At 41.6% G+C, this 19,056-nt stretch overlaps 1 protein-coding gene across 1 annotated transcript in view; it reads left to right on the top strand.

The window, feature by feature from the left end:
• Positions 1-18,425, top strand: part of efna5b (ephrin-A5b) — an 83,759-nt gene extending 65,334 nt beyond the window's left edge. Inside the window, exons 2-5 of the mRNA XM_030785821.1 lie at positions 5,596-5,888; positions 15,779-15,844; positions 16,276-16,356; positions 18,295-18,425. Coding sequence (XP_030641681.1) covers positions 5,596-5,888; positions 15,779-15,844; positions 16,276-16,356; positions 18,295-18,425 — 571 coding nt within the window. The remainder of the gene's footprint in view (positions 1-5,595; positions 5,889-15,778; positions 15,845-16,275; positions 16,357-18,294) is intronic.
• Positions 18,426-19,056: the final 631 nt, after the last annotated feature.

Genomic DNA, 19,056 nt, shown 5'->3' with positions numbered 1-19,056 from the left:
TGTCTGGGAGTTGCACGAAACAGACCCCGAGCTCCTGTGGGAACCAACCACACAGAAATCGTGGGTAGGAGTAGACAGTCTTGGTGGTGGTGGTGGTGGTGAGGTCATGGAGAAGAGTCCACAAAAGATAAAGAGTTTCCTTTTCTTTTTTTTCCATTTCTTCTCCCTCAGGGAAAGGAATTGAGAAGCTAACCCATCTCCTCTCTGAAGGTCCTGGACAGCATTCCGTTCCAAAGCCAAATTAGCTTTCAGTGCTCCGAGAGAGAGAGAGAGAGAGAGGGCGAGTTAAGGGAGAACATGTGTAGAACATATGCTTTACTGCATGGCCAGAGGCAATTATGAGACGTTCTTCCAACGTTTTAACAACATTGTCACCTTTGGAAACAACAGTGCAGCTCTGTCCCCAGAACATTCTGGAAGGTTATATATTAGTGTGGTGACAGCCACATGCCAAACAGTCTAAATGCTGGACAGGTTTACTGGAAAACGAGACAAGGATCAGACTTCTAGAGTTACAAATATTACCTGTGCAGGGATAGCATCAGATTTTATAGCACACATCTGTTTCGCATATAGAATGAGGTCTGTTGAGGGGAACAGCAGGTGGGAAGGCTTGTATAATATATGTGGCTGATGATATAAAGACGTGACCATTGACGTGTTCCAACACAGCTCTCTCTCACTTCTCATTGGAGGAGCTTGTCTAGAAACTTCCAAAACACCAGTAGCTTAGGGGATCCTCAGGGAACTAAAGAAATTGATTGGGTAGAGGTAGAGTTTAATGAATGGTGTATTTTTACCTCCTTTTAACACCTTCAGTGTGCCAAGGAGACACATGACATGTTCTCTCTTCCTCTCTTTTTTTCAGTGGTTGTCAAGGCTAATTATATTAAGAAGGATTGTCAATTTTCTACACTGACATTTCTCCCAAGGGCACTTTGCAAACTTGACTTGAAAACATCCAACGCATCTCAACACATCGCTAATAGTCGTTTGGACTAAAAAAAAAAAAAAAAAAAGCATTTCAGCCCTACATATTCATTATTTGAAATATCATTGCATAGAGATCTATGTTTTTAAAATTTATCCAAGAAAAATATATATTACCAATCCTATGAAACCCTATGAAAGTGATTTCATTCTGAGCAACAGAGTTTATAAGGTGACTCACAGATAAAGTCCTGAAGTGTCTTTGACTCTAGGTCCATAATCTGGTGTAAGCATTATGGCTTAAGGTATTAAAGCCCAGTTCTTGTATCGATTTTCTAATATCTCAGTTGAATGATAAAAAATGTCTTTATAATCTGAGGGATGTATCGGAGGACTGAGGAAGGGTAATCCCAGGGAAAAAGTGTCCCCAGCCACAGATGTTTAAAATTTAACCTTGCTGTGGATGCTTGAGTCAAACAACTCTTCAGTGGAGGAGTGGCCTCTTTTTCCATTCATTTATTTTAAGTATTATCATAATTACTATTATTATTATTATTGTTGTTGTTGTTGTTGTTGTTGTTGTTGGTGCTGTTATTTTTAGGAATCTCTAAGCTGATTTTGTACAAATCAGTCAATACTGGACTAATAAAAGGTGCTTTCTCCCAGCTACTGGCCTTGATTCAAACAGCTTCATTTTCAGGGCAGTGTCAATTTTAATAACTCCTCAGCTGGATCAAAAAGTAAAATCACACACTGTCCCTGCCAGTTAGACCAATTTATCATCTTAAGATAACTGTTGTGTTAAAAAAATGAATACAGGTCTGCTTAATGCTACCATGGGCCATGGACGCACCCTTGATTAATCTAGTTGAATTGAGCCCACCCCCCACCCCCCTCTCGCTCTCTCTCTCTCCTTTCTCTCTCCCTGTTTATACATACGCTCATACTGTACATATATGAATAAGCAAGAAACACCAGGTAGCTTATGTTTGTGAAGATGTTATTGGTGGAGTAAAATTAAAGGGTCCTTTAAATGTAAGTGCAGTTGTAAGAGCTGTAATGAATGTGGAGTTGTTGCCTTGTGCTGTGTTAGATGTGTTATGATTGGCTGAGCTTGACTGTAAGAGAGACAGGCACTGAAACAAATGCACCTGTCAGCTCAGTGGAGCTGCCTGCAGCAACAACATTCATCTAGGCATTGTAAGCCAGTGTAAAACATTTTCAGAGTGAAAGTATGCTTAAGGATGGAGTATGAGAAACAGCCTGACAAACCATTCGAAGTGTTTAAAAGCCAGCTGATTGTTACTGATGTGAAAACAGTTGCTGGTTTAAAGATAGTATAACAAGATCTTATTCGATCTTCATCTCTTTTGAATGCTAAAGAGTCTGTTAGTTTCGAAGTGGGAGATTGTGTTTGTGGGTATGTGTATGAATGGGAGAGAGAGAGAGAGAGAGAGAGAGAGAATTTGAGGCAGTGTCTGAGAGATGTAGTTTAACAGCAGTAAGAATACTATAAATAATCACATCTCTCTCACAAAACTACAAGATCATTCTCTCTCTCTCTCTCTCTCTCTCTCTCTCTCTCTCTCTCCCTCTCTCTCTTTCTATCTATCTATCTCTCTATCTCTCTCACAGACACACACACACATATATTCACACCAACAAACAGACCTGCTTTGCCAATAGAGGTGTGATAAAATTCACCTCATTTCCCACCCTCCGTCTTCCTCCGTCACTCTAACCCTCTCCCTTGCTCACATCAGGCCAGGGCAGACTAGTCATTTTGGTGGCTGATGGGACTTCAGTCGGCGAGAGGAACGATCTCACTGAGCTGTGTAATTGTGATGGAAATGGGCCAATCACGGGCCAGTGTGGAAGGGCAGCTTCTCCCCCGCACACACAGTTTGCTGTTCCAGGGCTCCTGACTCTCCTGAAAGAGAGAAAGAAAGAAAGAGAGAAAAAAGAGAGAGGGAAAAGGAGGGAGGAGGTCTGAAAATAACGGGGCGCTTTTCACATGCTCCGCAGGGGTTGTAATCAGCTGGTAATAAATGTTCTAAACTTGGGGTAACCACCTCAACTGATTACAGAGCAGGCCCTGACTCATTGCCACGTTCTGACCTCAAGCTCTCTCCCGGAACAGCTGTAGCATAACAAAGACATGTAATTATCATAATTTGACAATTAGCCTGCCTTCCATCTCCCAGGTTTTAATTACCTCTTTATATTACTCAAGCATCAAGGACTTACCTTGCTAGAAGTAAAAACTTTTGCAGCGTTGTTCTTTCAGCATCAGAAAAGGGGAATAAGATGAATGGTCAGCAGTATCTTTGTCTGCAGTTAGCCCATTATGTTATACAAAACACTATATGAAAATTATTTCATATATTCATATACATATATATATATATATATATATATATATATATACACACACACACACACACACACACACACACACATATACATTGCGTATATTTATTTATCAAAAGTCATAGTGTCAGAATAACTTGAACTGATTGCAGGTCATTATGTCTTTTTTTTTTTTAATATCAGAATGTTATTTTTTTTCCCACACACTCTTGTGCCATCAAGATTGAGGCAGGATCCATTTTCTGCCACATATATGATCACTAGACTCTTAGCCTGATATTGCCTCTCTTCCCTTTTTTTTTCTGAGGATGTTTATTCACCGGTTTTGCCTTTATCGATTCTCAAATTTTAATTAAGGCAAATCTCAGACTGCATTGTGATCTGAATTGCGGCTAATTTCTAATTTTTTTTTTTTACTCTATTTGCTGTCAAGCTGTTTATGCCTGCTGTGTTTCAGTTAGCACGCATATCAGTTCACCCACCCAATCAGACTCGATTTCATTTGCAGTCTAGGCTCCTGTACCAAGAGATGTGAGTGAGTTTAAAGGGGCATTCAGATGAAGTGTGTTTTAATTGCAGTTTATTTACTCTATGGCTCTAAGGTTGCTGAATGCATTGATTTGGTTAGCAATGCAATCGCAGTGAAATGAATTACAAGGGTGCTTTTAGTTAAATGGGACAAATACACACACACACACACACACACACAGGCTCGCACACACGATAACCTAATCACACAAATGAATAGTCACAAAACTCCTTGGTTACCTGTTTCCCAAAGAATGTTCTCGGAGCACTAGTCCCCGGTGAGATTTTGATGCCGGTGAAACTTCCCCTTGCATCCCAGTGCTCTCTTTGACTGAAGTGATTGGGAAGGACTTTTAGTCAGTGCAAACAGCTGCGTTCCTGTGTATCCCCCATCCTTGCCATGGCCCAGAGCATCCCGCGTGGCCGACACAGAGCAGATCATTAACGCCACTCCAGCCACTTCTATCACCTCGCTGTCGTTCTCTGGCTTCCGACCCTACTGTTTATTTTGGCTCAGCCACCAATCGCCAAACTACGTTTGCGAGACTCTTTCAAGGACAAAAGTAAAGCAGCACCAATCTAACAATCACTGTTTTGACTTTCCTAACATTCTAGATAAGCTTGAGTCAGTGAGAAGTAGGTATCTCTCCGAATTTGTAAAAGTTAGCATTTATTACTGAAAGATAAAAAAAAAAAAAGAAGTTTCGTGTCCAAGGAGGTCAAAGCAAGGATGGACGTTTTTCCCATTAAAAAGTTTTGGCAAACTCCTGTCAGATCATTACTCTAATGAGGCAAAAGAACGGATCACGGTTAAAACTCTGAGTCACCTTCCAAAGCCTGAAAAATGACTGTTTGGCAGTGGATGTGTGTCTGGTGCTCCAGTTTGTTTTGGGAACGTGCTAAGAGTTTAGCCAGTGAAGTAAACTGAAGCAGTCTTTGTTTACAGGTATGCCATACCTAATGTGAAGTTTGTAGACGGGAACAGATAACAGAGACATGGTTTGTTGTTAATTTATGTCAGAGTGTCGCATTTGACAAACGTGTATACGTTCAGACCTGAAGTGAGCACATCTTCTGGTACTTGACAGAATGTTTGTGTTGACAAACACTGCATACATACCAAACTTACCCATTTCCATTTAGTGACGTTGGATTTAGCAAAGTGACTATATAAGGATATGTAATGTGTATACACAGATTCCTCGTTATTACAAACTGTCGTGCCTCGTTGACAAACGTGTCCCATGGAAAGGGTTGACTTCCAGTGTCTCTCGTGATTCATCGTTTAGGTTTTGCATTCCATGGCTCGTTGAAGCATCGGAGATCCCCTCCACGTTTTGACGCTAAAAGTTCATTTCAAAGATGAATTTGGCAGAGGGGAGATTCTCCCAGGCTCGCCCGACTGCAATGCATCAACGTCTGGACTCATAGATACTTCGTTGTTTTTGAAGGATTTACAGGCACACGGCATGTTTTTTAGAAAACTAAAGTTAATGTGTCATCGTAAATTCGTGTGTAATATTCAAAGAATGTCGAGAAGCGAGACACTTCTTGCTTCTCATGCTCCAAACACCCAACGCCAGCAGAGATAAAGAAAATATTTGCATGCAAAATCTATCACAGACTTTTGTTTGAAGTTCTTCAAACTTCTCAGGACCAACAAAAACCTAATGCATTCTTCAGTGAATACTGGGAGGCTTTCAACAGTAACTCATCATGCACCCCCCCCCCTTCTCTCTCTCTCTCCTCTTTCTCTTTTTCTCTCAGGTTTTACCGTGGAGACTACCACATCGACGTGTGCATCAATGACTATTTGGATGTGTACTGTCCGCACTATGACGATGGGGTACCCGAGGAGAGGACTGAGCGTTATGTCCTCTACATGGTTAACTATGATGGCTACAGCACCTGTGACCACACGGCCAAAGGCTTCAAACGCTGGGAGTGCAACAGGCCTCATTCCCCTAATGGGCCTCTCAAGTTCTCTGAGAAGTTCCAGCTCTTCACACCCTTCTCTCTGGGATTTGAGTTCAGGCCAGGAAGAGAGTACTACTACATCTGTGAGTAGATGTCTTGGTTATGCAAAACACTACATTTCCCATAAGTCCGTGGGCTGAAAATTGGAACGTCCCTCAGATAAGTTTTAAGCTACAGTTTGGACCAGCACCTGTTGATTTAGCAAGAAGTATAATTTATCTTACCCTCCCAACTTTCCCCCAAATGACCAAATCGAAACAGATTAAATGCCAGAGTCTGTCTTCGATTTGTGGTTTCCAACTACGATTTACACAATCAGAACCATCACCTCCATCTCACAGCTTACCAAAAAAATAGAAGAGAATGAAAAATTGGCTTTAAGATGAAAAAAAGGGCGTTCAGGAGGGGAAAACAAAAGAACACTGGCTGGTCGTCACAATTTTGAGGTTCTGTGCTGAGGTCAAGGCTTACATGAACCAAAAGACGCACAATGAAGATGGTCAGCCTTGCAGGTAATGAAGGTTTATGTTTCCTTAACCCTGTTAAAGTCCCTCTTATTGAAGTGAGGAAGAAAAGTGCCTCTTCTATTTTCGAAACCGTTTTATCCTCAGTCGTTGCACAACATTTCAGGAGGCGGAGCCTCTTGTGTAATGTACAGTATGTGGTCGCCATAGACAGCAAAGAAAATGTCATTTTTGATTGCCCAGTGGGTCAGGGCGGTAAAACGGGCAATGTAGTTTTACAAGGACAGCATGTGGTCATCCTGGGGATGGCGGATAAAAGAAATCAATATGAATCTATATTCTTTGGGAGAAAAATGAAATTTCCAGCCTTATATTGAAGGACACATATCCACAAGGTGATCTAAGACGGATGCTAAACTCCATTAGTTTCCTACCCAAGATAGCTATTCTCCTTTAGGATGGCATATTGTTCTCACAGCTCAGGGTTTTATCACACTTTTTTTTTTTTTTTTTAAACTATTATTATCCGCTTCACTAGCGACTGCAGCTGAGGATATGAAAATCATCAACCATACCATCAGCCAACGAGACATATCTCTCCTGTATTTTTGTCCAAACGGAACATCTGTGAAAGACGTTTCATTGATTGATTAGACTTTCCCATCTTTTTTCTCTTTGTTCAAAAAAATAAATAAAATGGTTCAGATGGGTTTCGCAGAGCGGGGACAAAGTCTTTTAAACTCTGAAAGGCTCGCGGGAGGTAATATTTTATGAACAATTATTGTCGTGATCGTTGTCATAATTGTCATTTACATTATGCTCATTTTCATTATGACTGCCCACAGCATAACTGAATTTGGCTTTTTTTTTTTTTCATTTCAAAATAGCCCATACGCAATTAGGAAGATCTTTTTTTCCTATCGCTTAAAAAACACACAAGGCGAATTAAACGGAAATGATTAAATTAAATATTGCCCCACTCTCTGACTCATCTGTCAGAGCTGGAGCTGAAACATAATAAGATGTGTCACACGCTATTTCGTTAACTTATCTGCCCAAAGCTTACAAATCTATTCTTGTCATTTCATAACTGTATTACTTCGTATTAGAGATTGATTGATTATGCTTCAGTCTTAGGAGGGTTTAAACAACTGTCTTATAGACTGGGCTTCAGGCTTAGATTTTTATCATTCTGTTTGAAGGGTCTGACTTGGCCAACGTAAGGATGATAGATACGACATATCCCAGTACATGCATTATCTATCTCTGGGACTTGTCGTGGATTGAATACAACACACTTTAATCAGATTGTCTTCACAAAACAGAAGTTATACGTTATGTTATACGATATTTTCATTCTTAGTGCGTGTTGTGGTCAAAGAATTAAAAAAGTACAGTAACATGCGTGCATTTGAAGTTCACCGTGCAGTGGTTTACTCAAACTCAACCCGCGTGCACGCAACACGCTAACTCCCATAAAGCAGGATGTGGTCATAAAGCTTATCAGTCTCCACACACAATGGCGTAAGCTGGTTTAACTGAGGAATCTATACGTATTCTCTAGATTTTCATTTGTTGATTTTTTTATTGTATCCCAAATCATTACGCGGTGTGTACAATGTATGCTAATGAGAATCCAGTTATCATATTCATTGTCACTGTATAGGATTTACAGTTGGATGATTTGATGATTCTCAAGAGGATGCTGCAACACAGGAAGCACTTGACAGTGTCTGCACAGCTGGGGATGCTGGGAAATACTGATTGGCATGCAGAAAGAAGGAATAGATGTGTAGGTGACAAAGCAAAACCAGCAGTTGCCTCCTCCAGTGTGTTAGCACGTGGGAGTGATGTACAGTACAAGAACACTGTAGTATCAGAACCTGCTGAGCGTGAATACAGACACATAATGTCCTTTTTCCGTTTTTTTTTTTTTTAATTATTTACAAAATTTCAATCCAAGAAATCACGTATCAACTGAGAGTTATGAGTCTGCGAAAGATGAAAAGGCAGGAGTCGATTTGACTTCTCTCTTAGCTCTTTTCTTCGCCTTGTGCTGTGTTGACAAAGGCATTCTTTGGATAAGTTGTGTCTAGCCTAACTGGGCCAGTGTTTGGATACCTCTGAAGTGTGGTAATTCAAACAAATTACGCTCTAAGTTCATTATTCTTTCACCATATGATTTTAATTAACCAATAGTCCCTTGAGATAATTAGAAGAAAAATCACCATCTGAGAGTCATCTTATTTACAGCTGTAAATGTAGACTGAAAAGTCAAATCGCTTTTTTTTTTTTTTTAGTTAAAAAAAAGCATCCATTAATGGCATCTCTTCTCTCTCCCAGAGTTCAGTGGGGCGAGCTTGATTTGTTGTCTCTTTGATAACATTACGGAGCAGAGACAGAGTTCGGCTGTCAACCGCTAGAGCAACAGAAGAAGGTTAATCAATGAAAGCAGGGCATGGGGACAAAATCAAATTGAGGCCATAATTCTTCATTTTTTCCCCCTTTCTCCCTTTTTTCCCCTCCCTCCATGACTTTCTATCCCGGGAAGGTAAATTGTCCGTCAGGATGCTAAGCCAGAGGAGGTAGCGTGATTTCTTATCTGGGACAAACTGTTTCTTTTTTCTTTTCTTTTTTTTTCTGCCTCCTTTTCTCTGCAGGTCTAAAAAGAGAAAAAAGGGGGTTGAGGGGTATAGATGCAAAATTTACCGCCCCCAGGAAAACGCAGGAAGCCATTTAATGTCGTGCACATCTGCAAGCAATTCAGCAGAACGCAGCATTAGCAGCGTGTGAGAAATGAATGTGATCTGTGTGTGTGTGTGTGTGTGTGTGTGTGTGTGTGTGTGTGTGTGTGTGTGTGTCTGTGGGTGTGTGTCTGCGCATGTCTGTGTGTGTCTGTGTGTGTGTGTGTGTGTGTTTGTGTGTGTGTGTGTTTGTGTGTGTCTGTGTATCTGTGTGTGTGTGTCTGTATATCTGTGTGTGTGTGTGTGTGTGTGTGTGTGTGTGTGTGTGTGTGTGTGTGTATGTCTGTGTATGTGGCTTACAAACACTGCTGAAGATGGGATGAGGACTGCCTGTATGAAAACATTTGGGGTGAAAGGTCAGGGCACTTTGACGGCCTGAGTGAACCCCCTCTCTCGGTCTCAGAACACTTGACACAGCAGCTTTTTCTAATATGGTGAATCTGTGAGAGGCAATTTTAATCTCCAAAGGTCTCTGATTCCAATATCTGAGGAGCGTCTCTGTGAAGGGCCAGTAGAAGAGAGACAGAGGAAAAGAATGAGACAGAGAGACAGAGCGAGAGAAAGAAAAAGAGAGGGTTAGAAAGAGAACAAATCTGTGTCTCTGTGCTACATTACATTAAGTTATTGCATCTCCTCTTTGCTCTGGTTTACGCTTATATTGTATGATCATCACAAACCTTACCATGTTACATTTAATCTTACCCTCTCATTGATCACGTGTAAGAAAGGGGGCTCAGACGTGGACATAGAAACACTGTGAGCGATTTGTGGGGAAGTACGTTTCAAGCATTCATCAGTTAAATCTGACACGGGTCTTTGGTTATTACATTTTCTTTACAGGAACCTTAGGCGGGGGACAGACTCATAAGTCACCTTCCGCATTTGTTCACATGAAAAATACTCTTCTTTTCATCTGCCTCTCAAACTCAAACCGACAATATGAAAAAGCGCGTCAGGCCGTTATCGCCGTTTTGATTGATGGAACCTTTTTTATCCCATCCCCCCCCCCATCTTTCTCTCTCTCTCTCTCTCTCTCTCTCTCTCTCTCCCCCTCTCTCTCTCTGTCTCTCTCTCTCGCTGTTCCTATTTCTGGTCCTACTGTTTCCTCTCGTCCTGCTGTCCTCTCCCATGTGCGTGTGTCATGGTTACATTCAGTGGCTTCTGGCCCAGACTGGACTGCTTGCCTGCCAAACAATATGTTACACTTATTGAAAAGCACCCCAAAGAAAAATGGCCACGGGGTCTGAATGGCCCCCATGGGTAGCCCCCCCCCCCTTTCACTATGTGTCGGGTTATAGAGGAGTTTCTGTCGTCAGCCGTGAGAATCCACCTACACGGAACACACTTTTCTGAATAAATAGAAAACATTTGTCCTCTGGTGAGATTGCTTTTGCCAGACAGCGCTTATTAAAAGAGTGAGGTAAGTAACAGAACACTTGTTTACGGACAGTGGGAAATGGAGAGTTCCAATCAACAAACTAATGCTTGACTACCTCAGCATGCCTGCAGAAAACATGGTGAGAGAGAGAGAGAGAGAGAGAGAGAGAGAGAGAGAGAAAGAGTTTGCTCATTTGACTGTCAGTATGTAATGTAAACACGACTTTTCCATGTGACGTGTGTCAGGGATGCTAGGTCTGACTGAATAAATACAACTTGAGTGTGGCTGGAATATAAAGAGCAATTAATATAACTCTTTAACTGTGCAATGTCAACTGATGAGTTTGGTTTCTCTCTGACTGTGATAATGTTGAAACAGACGGAAACAGCTGGTGTGTGCCACTCCTGCTGGACCTCATACCGAGTCTGGTACAATTGATTTATTCAGGTTTTTACAGTCACACAGCTGTCACACACACACACACATTTAGAAACACACACACACACATGCACATTTAGAAACACACACATACACACACATTGGGATTGTACAGTACACAGATTAGCTTTAGTACGTATACAGCAATTGAAAAATTCAAATAGCTTTGTGTCACTTTGGATATAGAGTAGCTTTAGGAGATTAGCAGCTTAACTTGCTTTGATATGCTGAGGTACATTTATAGTCATGTCAGAGACCGTAGCCACTCTTTCTTCTCTTTCTTTCCTCAGTGGGAGACCGTACTAGTCTCTGCCTTGTCCTGTAGTTCCCTTTACTGATGTTAAAGGCTTTTACACTTTCATTAATTTTTTTTTCTCTCTCAAAAAAAAAGCAAAAAGGAAAAAAAAAAAAAATGCCTGTCTGAGTAGCACGTCTGCAAGCTTTAACAACACTGCCGAATTAGACTTCCCTGGGCACAACCATACAAAAGCAATTTGCTTGATCAAAGACAAATATCTCTTACAGGAAACATTTTTATGTCCCTGGCAAACTTACTGAAGTTATTTGACTGTGTGTCCTCTTGCAAGAAGGGCTTTTTTTTTTTCCTTTTTGGAACAATTTTAACCCATCCTATCCAACAAATGAGCGCTGGGGACGGACTAGCCAGATTAGGAGAGGCTGGAGACCCAAAGCAGACAGAAAAGCATGTTGGTCTCTTGGGGTCAATGCTTGCCTGCCACTACCACTGCAGGGCTGAATACTAATGACGGGAGTGGGTAGTCTGGCTTGAGTAGACAGTCTTTGGCCACACTGTGGACTCATAACCAGATAACCAAAGCACTCGCTGCCTCTCAAGGGCAAAGCAGAGATTGGCCCTCACACGTTGAAGAGTACTCCACCCTGGCTCTCCCTCAGGCCGCTGTGTTCACTGCTCGAAATGGGGGTTTTTTCTGTTTGTTTTTTTTTTAATGCATAGACACACGAGCCAATCCTGATCTGCTTAGCTATGTAAATATAGTCTAAATTAAATATTCCTGCTGTATGGCAAATACATTTTTATGCATTAGAAATCATCCAATTTGTTAATCTCAATTATTTCTTAATAAGCAGTCTTCCCAGATGACCTTGGTTACTTTATATATGTAACGTGTGTTGTAAAATTAATGACCTAGCTGTAATAGAGCAAAACAACACTAAATGTCTCTCATTGCGTGGTATTACATGTATACAGTACGTTGTTCAGTAAAAAAACTGCATTTCAATGAAATGTGTTTTCCCAGATAACGGTTAGAGCTATTTGGCAGGCAATAAAACAGCATTAACTGCAAACACACGAGCACCTGTTTGTTTTCCTCTAAAATGGGTGCAAATTAACTCAGTATGTCTGCACTGATATGAATTTCCCTGTTTTTTCTTAAAAAAAAAAAAGAAAGAAAGGAAAACTTTGAAGGGTGTTATTTAGCAAAGTAGCAGCAATCCCCCTTAGTCTTTGGCATGCATCACTGACTCCTGACCAGATATAGATTTTCCATGCTTGATGACAAGGAAGCCAGTAGCTGATACTACCTCCATTTAGAGACAATCTTCTTGATTGTACAGGCCCTGCTTATCATCAGTGAAACCCCATATCTAACAACACAGATATGCACGTAACTAAAAAACATGCGCTTAGCGCGGTCGTTTTAGCAATATGTGACCATCAGTGTGAGTGTCTGTTTGTTTGCGCATTTGCATAGATTAAAAAAATAAATAAGTAAAGTGAGAATAGCCGGAAATCAACTGCGTCTGTGAAGTGGTCAGCCCCAGGCCCTGTGACCTGACGTCCGAGCGCTTCGCTGCTATAGTCAAGACATCTGAACTGCGTGGGTCAGGTCAGGATTCAGTAAAGTGTCACAGACTCCGCCCACAGTTAGACCCTGCTCTCTCACTGTACTGTCCACCAGTGTAAACTGAACTGTGGCTGTACAAGGACTCAGTAGTCAATAGACACAAGGCACAGACAGACAGACAGATAGATGGATAGGCAGACAGACAGATAGATGGATAGGCAGACAGACAGATGCATACATACATACATACCTAGAATGGGAAGAGAAGGAGCGAAACAGAGAAAGCCTGTGAGAATGGTCCCCTTTTTCCGTGTAGATGATATTAGCCTGTCCTTTTTATGGATTACGACTAATCGAGAGATTAGAGCCGCTGGCTAGCTCGCACGGAAGGGAAGAGAGAGAAATGCGTTTCCAACGCATTCACATTTCATGCGCGTTGTCTCTTTGTAAAACAAAATAAGTACTGATTACCATATTAGCCTACAGGAGTTGGCAGATAGGGCTGTACAGAATGTAAACAGCTGCCAAATCATGCATTCATACAGCCAAAGCATACAGCTGCCAGATCTGCAATCTGAAAATTATTATTTAATTGTTAATGCACAGAGAATGGACAGTGAATGAGGAGGCTTTGGAAATGTGTTTGTGTGTGTGTGTGTGTGTGTGTGTGTGTGTGTGGTGTGTGTGTGTGTGCGTGTGTGTAACGTGTTTATTTTTTGATGAACACGAGTTTGTATGCGGAACACACACGTTCTGAGATAATAAGAATGTCTGAATATTCCTGTAAGATTATTACCACGTGTGACTCACGTGTACACAGTACAAGTCTTATATAAAAAGACTGTCTGTCTCAGATATTAAGACCTTCCAAATGATGAATGTATGTGCCTCCGTAGATTTGTATAGGAACATTGCTTATGTTATATAGTATAAAATCAAACTCAGGTTCTACATGCAAACTGGAAAAAGAGTCGATACACGAGACAATACAATTGGTTTTCGCCCTGTCACATCTGTCACTTTCATTAGCCAATCCCAGACTGCTCGTCCAAATGCTCCAGACATAATCAGATTCCTAATGCACACTTCATGCCTGATGTATGTACCGACCCATTCCATCAATACATCGGACTACCTCTGAATACGAATGAGGTCCTAAGTGATGCAAATAGTATGTATGTAAACCCTTAGATATATATGGTTCAGCACTTTTGATTATTGTTTGATTTGTTTGTACATTGAGGCTTCAGTGATAACATTTTAAAAGACAGTTACGTATTATGTGTGTGAAAAAAAAAACAAAAAAACAATGCCTTTTTTTTATGTAGTGCTGTAAGTTGGCTGTTTGCTTAGAGGCACATACACAAACTTGAACTCTGAGAGCTCAACCGTCTGTTCTTTTTTTAACTGGTCAGGTCCACTCGGACACCCAAGTGGGGGACTTTGAAGTGCGTCTTTGAGAGTATTCTGTGGACAGAGAAAGAGAGAGAGAGAGAGAGAGAGAGAGAGGGAGAGAGAGACACAGAGAGAGAGAGAGAGAGAGAGAGACAGAGTGTGCGAGTGAAGAAAAATAGGACCCGGGTGATCGTGTTTTGACTCTGACTAACTAATAAGTCCCGGAGTGGTTTGTGCAGTGGAATATTAAACGTTATTTGTCCATGTAGATGTGCGCTGAAGGGAAATAGGGTGGTTTGTTAGATAGCTGATGAAGTCTTGGCCATGGCCAGAACTCCACAATCCGAGGAGGACAGTATGAGCGGAGGGGTGGCTCGCTGTAATTGGAAAGGCGGTGATGAGCTTGTGCAGAGGGAGACGGAAACTACAGGACATTGGCTGCCAGACATAGTGAAAGAGAGAAAGAGAGAGAGGGAAAGATAGAGACAGAGAGAGAAAGAGAGAGAGTTAATACCACCAACTTGGAGACATAACAGACGTTGTGTGTGAGGGACATTGTGCAAAGGGGTTTGACTCTTTTCCATCTGTTAAAAGAATGATGTTCAAATAGTAGGTTCAATCTGAGCAGTGGTAAGGCTGGGATGGAAATTCCAAACTATGCCTCAAAAGAACCACTGTCGCCAACTGTGGCTCTCTTAAAATGATGTACCAGGAGTGTGTGTGTGTGTGTGTGTGTGCGCGTGCGTGCGCGTTTTAAATGCCTAAAGATTGTTATATGCAGTGTTAATATGATACTACTAATATCAATAAAATTATATAAATGTTCTGCTCATAGCTATTATATATAGGTCATGTCATATTTCTCATATTCTTGTATTAGTTAAACTCAAACTAGACTATACTGTAAGCCTGATTCAGTCAAATTTTAAGAACTTGCCTAAGTGCCAAACCAATGAGCAGACTGGTGTTTGATCAAGCTTAACGTTGTCTTTATATATCTTAATGACAGTACACTTGCTAACACTTTTAGAATAGGCTGCTGGCGTTAGTAAATCTAGCTCAATGTATGTTTTCAGTTTTCTTAAGTGAACAATATTTGCAGTAATCTTGAGCGCAGCCTTGGTGTCTCTTTATGGAAACGACGGTTGACAAGGGGAGGTGAACAAAGATGATAAGCTGACACACACATCATTAGTGGCAAAGAACCAGTGACAGGCTGATGCTCCACTTGCAGCTTGCAGACGCCCAGAGCGTGCACACGCACGCACACACACACACACACACACACACACGCACGCACACACACACACGCACACACCCTCCCTTTAGATTCCACAGGAAAGGGCCAATTTCCTGACTTGGACCACAAACTACACCCGTGTGAAATAATCACGGCGTCTGAGACTGTATGGTTGGGAGATCCAAGCCAGAGCTGATCCCTTCCCTCTGGCCATTCTAACAGATTTCACATAATTTGATAGCCATTCATGAACCAACAGGGACTTAGTGCAACATCACAGAGCTTTATCCAGTCTTTTCAGAACTTTAAAGAGTGGATGAGTGAGGGAAGCTTCAGATAGTTTCACCAAACTTAAATGATCAGAAACCTACATCAAACTTCATAATCATTACTTTAAAGAACTGCTGAATAACAGTGCTCTCAGAGACTCCTCTGACCTGTTTTTTGTGTGTGTGCGTGTGTGTGTGTGTCTGTATGTGTTTCAGCATCCATGGTGGCTGAGAATGGGAGAAGAACATGCCTGAAGCTCAAAGTCTTCGTCAAACCAGCAAGTAAGTCAGACCTTCCAATGAAAAACAAAACAAAAACAAAAAACAAAAACGCGACTTGATCGGTAGCATGTCACAGTGTACTCTCTGCTGCAGAAAGCCGTCTTATTTTTTGGAATATATTCTACATTTCTGCTGTACCTTCTCAGTGATTTCCAGCTTTCTACTGTGTCTCATGTCATGCCATTCTTTTCAATTTTACTTGGAATGGCATGCCGCTTTGTGTCACATGATCAGACGTGGGTTGCATCTTTTTTTGGGTGATGTCATGGAGCTTTTGATTTTTGTGAGAGGAGGGTGGGGTGGGCAGCAGGGGCAGGAGGGGGGGGGGGGGGTTGGGGGTGGTGGTGGTGGTGGCAGTAGATGGGAAGGCTCAATTGTCACTAACATGTTTGGCTTATATTTTTTCCTTTATTTGTTTGTTTTCATTATAGCCCACTGCGTGAAAACTATAAGCGCTCACGATCGTGTTTTTGACGTTAACGACAAAGTAGACAATTCATTAGAACCAAGAGGTTAGTATGGTCTGGGACCACTGTCCTTTTTTTTTTTTTTTCTGTCTTCAGTTACATGAACACACACGCACACACACGCACGCACATGCACACACACACATGCACACACACTCAAAACAAAACAAAAAAGCCCCCAAACATCCTCTGTTTTTCCTGTCTTACCTGTAATGGCTGCTCTGTCAAAGTTCTTGCATGCTCTTTGCCTCTTAACCTGCATCTGTTTGTGGTTCCTTGCCTCTTAACCTGCATCCGTTTGTGGTTATCTTTGTTTCTGTTGCTTTTGGAGAGTTGTGTGTGCCCACTGTCGGCTCCTGGCCCTTCACACTGAACCAGCATGCTCAGAGTGTTCAAAGGACATCAGAAAGCACATTTGCATGCGTCTGAAATTATTCAAAGGTCTTCATTCTAGAAACCTCAAGTCTAAGATCTCAAAGTATCAAAATCCCTCAGTGCCACAAGGGGGTGTCCATAAAACAACCTAGTTATTGGTTAAGGACAAAAACAGCAACACAAAACAAGAGTATGTGAATTGATTTAGCATTGGGCAGCTCTCCTCTGTGTTCTGTTACTCGTTCATAAGACTAAAATGTGGAACTCACAAACTAATGCCTGAAGTGTTCAGAGTAGTTCATAAAATTAAGCTTAATAACAGGTAATTGAGAGTGTGTGAATAGTATGCATGTGTTACTTGGTACACCTGGGATTAAGCCCCATCAACACTTGGATAGACTCATGCATGCATTTGCCAAATCAGGCTTTTACTTCCTAAGATATCTTTAGTTACCTGTAACAGTGTCTTGTTTTTTTCTGTCATTTTGCTTTAAGCCCAACCAAATCCATTTCACCCTGCTAGGAAAAGGGGAAAAGAAAACTGCTTCGTAACAATACACATGTAATTATCCTGCTCTCTGTGCAAAGTCTGAGCATTATTGTAATGCTGATTTATTCTACAGTAGCCTCGTGTTCACTTCTCATACAATGGAGAACAGAGCAAAATTGATTAGAAAAAAAAATGTCAAACAGGGGGGGAAAAAAAACACATTGGGTATTTCATAACCAAATTTATGAGTAGCATTTGTACAAGCCTAGGAAATTACAAGTCAGAAATGAATCTCCATGTCGCTGAATACAATTTTGAAGTTTAGTAATTTAATAATAACAGTTGTATAGAACATTAGCGGAATAAGGATTTATTTGGCTCTCTGTCACCTTTCTCTCTCTCTCTGTCTCTCTCTCTCTCTCTTTCACACACATACACACACACACACACAACCACACACACACACACACGAACACCTCTCTGTCAGTTTTAGCAATGAGGAACTACTTTCTAGGTCCAGAGCCCATACTGTGTGCCGAAGTGGCCGTTGCTTGCCTGCTTGCCCGCATGCCTGTTCACTTTGCCCCCCCCCCCCCTCCCCCCCTCCCCTCCCAAATGCATGGGCAAGCTGCTCTATCTCCTGAGCATATTTATCTGTCTCTTTGTGTTTCACACCTTTTGATTTTGTCCCGGTGACATCCGCTGCTGCGAGTCTGAGGGGACTGTCTGCGTTTGGTGGGCACACATCACAGTCATTGATAATAATGCCAGACGAAAGTCTCTTTCGCATGCTAGTGAGTTTGAGGACATGCTCTACACACAATGTAAAAAGCGTAGGTCTGTGTGAAAAAGAAAAGTCCAGCTTAATTGTGTCCAATCCCGTGTCTTAGATGCATTTCGTAGATCGCAGATGTGCCTGTGGGTTTCAAGGATGCAAAAACCTCTAGTCAAAGCTGTAAAATTAAAAAAAAAAAAAAAAAGCATCTTATGTCAACAAATTCCTTCAATCTCTAAATTCTGGGCTGAAGTACAAAGAAAACCACATGCAAGGTTATTTTTTTTCTTGAAATAAACAGTAATGCTTGTTTAACCTGTGTCATTCTCCTCCACACCTCTAGATGACACCAGTCACGAGTCAGCCGAGCCGTCTCGGAGAGACCCGACAAACTCAGCGCAACTGCCCTGGATACAGAACTCTCTTCTCACAGCTCTTCTTTGCCTCTGCCTGTCTGCACTACTCAACTTATAGCCTATTCACCTAGGCACAGACCCCGCCCACCCCATCCCGAGACCACGCCTCCTGACCTCCCTGTACTTAATATCCCAAAACGCCCAGAGCTCCTCCAGGCCAGGGCAGGAAATAAAAGGGGGGTGTGAGATGGGAACGCGCCAGGAGCACTTCTTTACTTCTTCTTTTTTTTGGTTACCCCCCCCCTCCAAATATTTAAGTGGTCTATCTCAGTCTGTGATTACAAAGATGATATTGGTGCAGGACAGAGAAAAGAGAAAAAAAAATGGAGAAAGATCCCCCATTTTCACAGCCAGCTGTGATGCCACTTCTTGTTTTGACATCTGGTCGGTGGGGATTCCTTCAGGAGCAAACTGTGAGATTCGATGGTTGTTTTGATAGTCGTCTCGTGGGACCATCGATAAAAAGCGCGCAGAGTTCAGTCACTGGGTTTGTCGAGATCTGGCTTGTGTTGAAAAATGAATGTCTCCCCTATGAGAATAAACAGATTGATGTGTGTTTTTTCATATATGTTGATGACATTGTTCATGTAGAGCAGATGGGGAAAAAAAAAAAAGTCGACCGTACCTTGTACCTTTGTTCGTTTCTATTTGGCCTTTCGCGAGAGACAGAACATACAAGGATGTTTTTT

This window comes from Chanos chanos, chromosome 1 (assembly GCF_902362185.1).
Source record: "Chanos chanos chromosome 1, fChaCha1.1, whole genome shotgun sequence".
In the NCBI taxonomy this organism is placed as follows: domain Eukaryota; kingdom Metazoa; phylum Chordata; class Actinopteri; order Gonorynchiformes; family Chanidae; genus Chanos; species Chanos chanos.
This window is presented reverse-complemented; position numbering and strand designations above follow the sequence as displayed.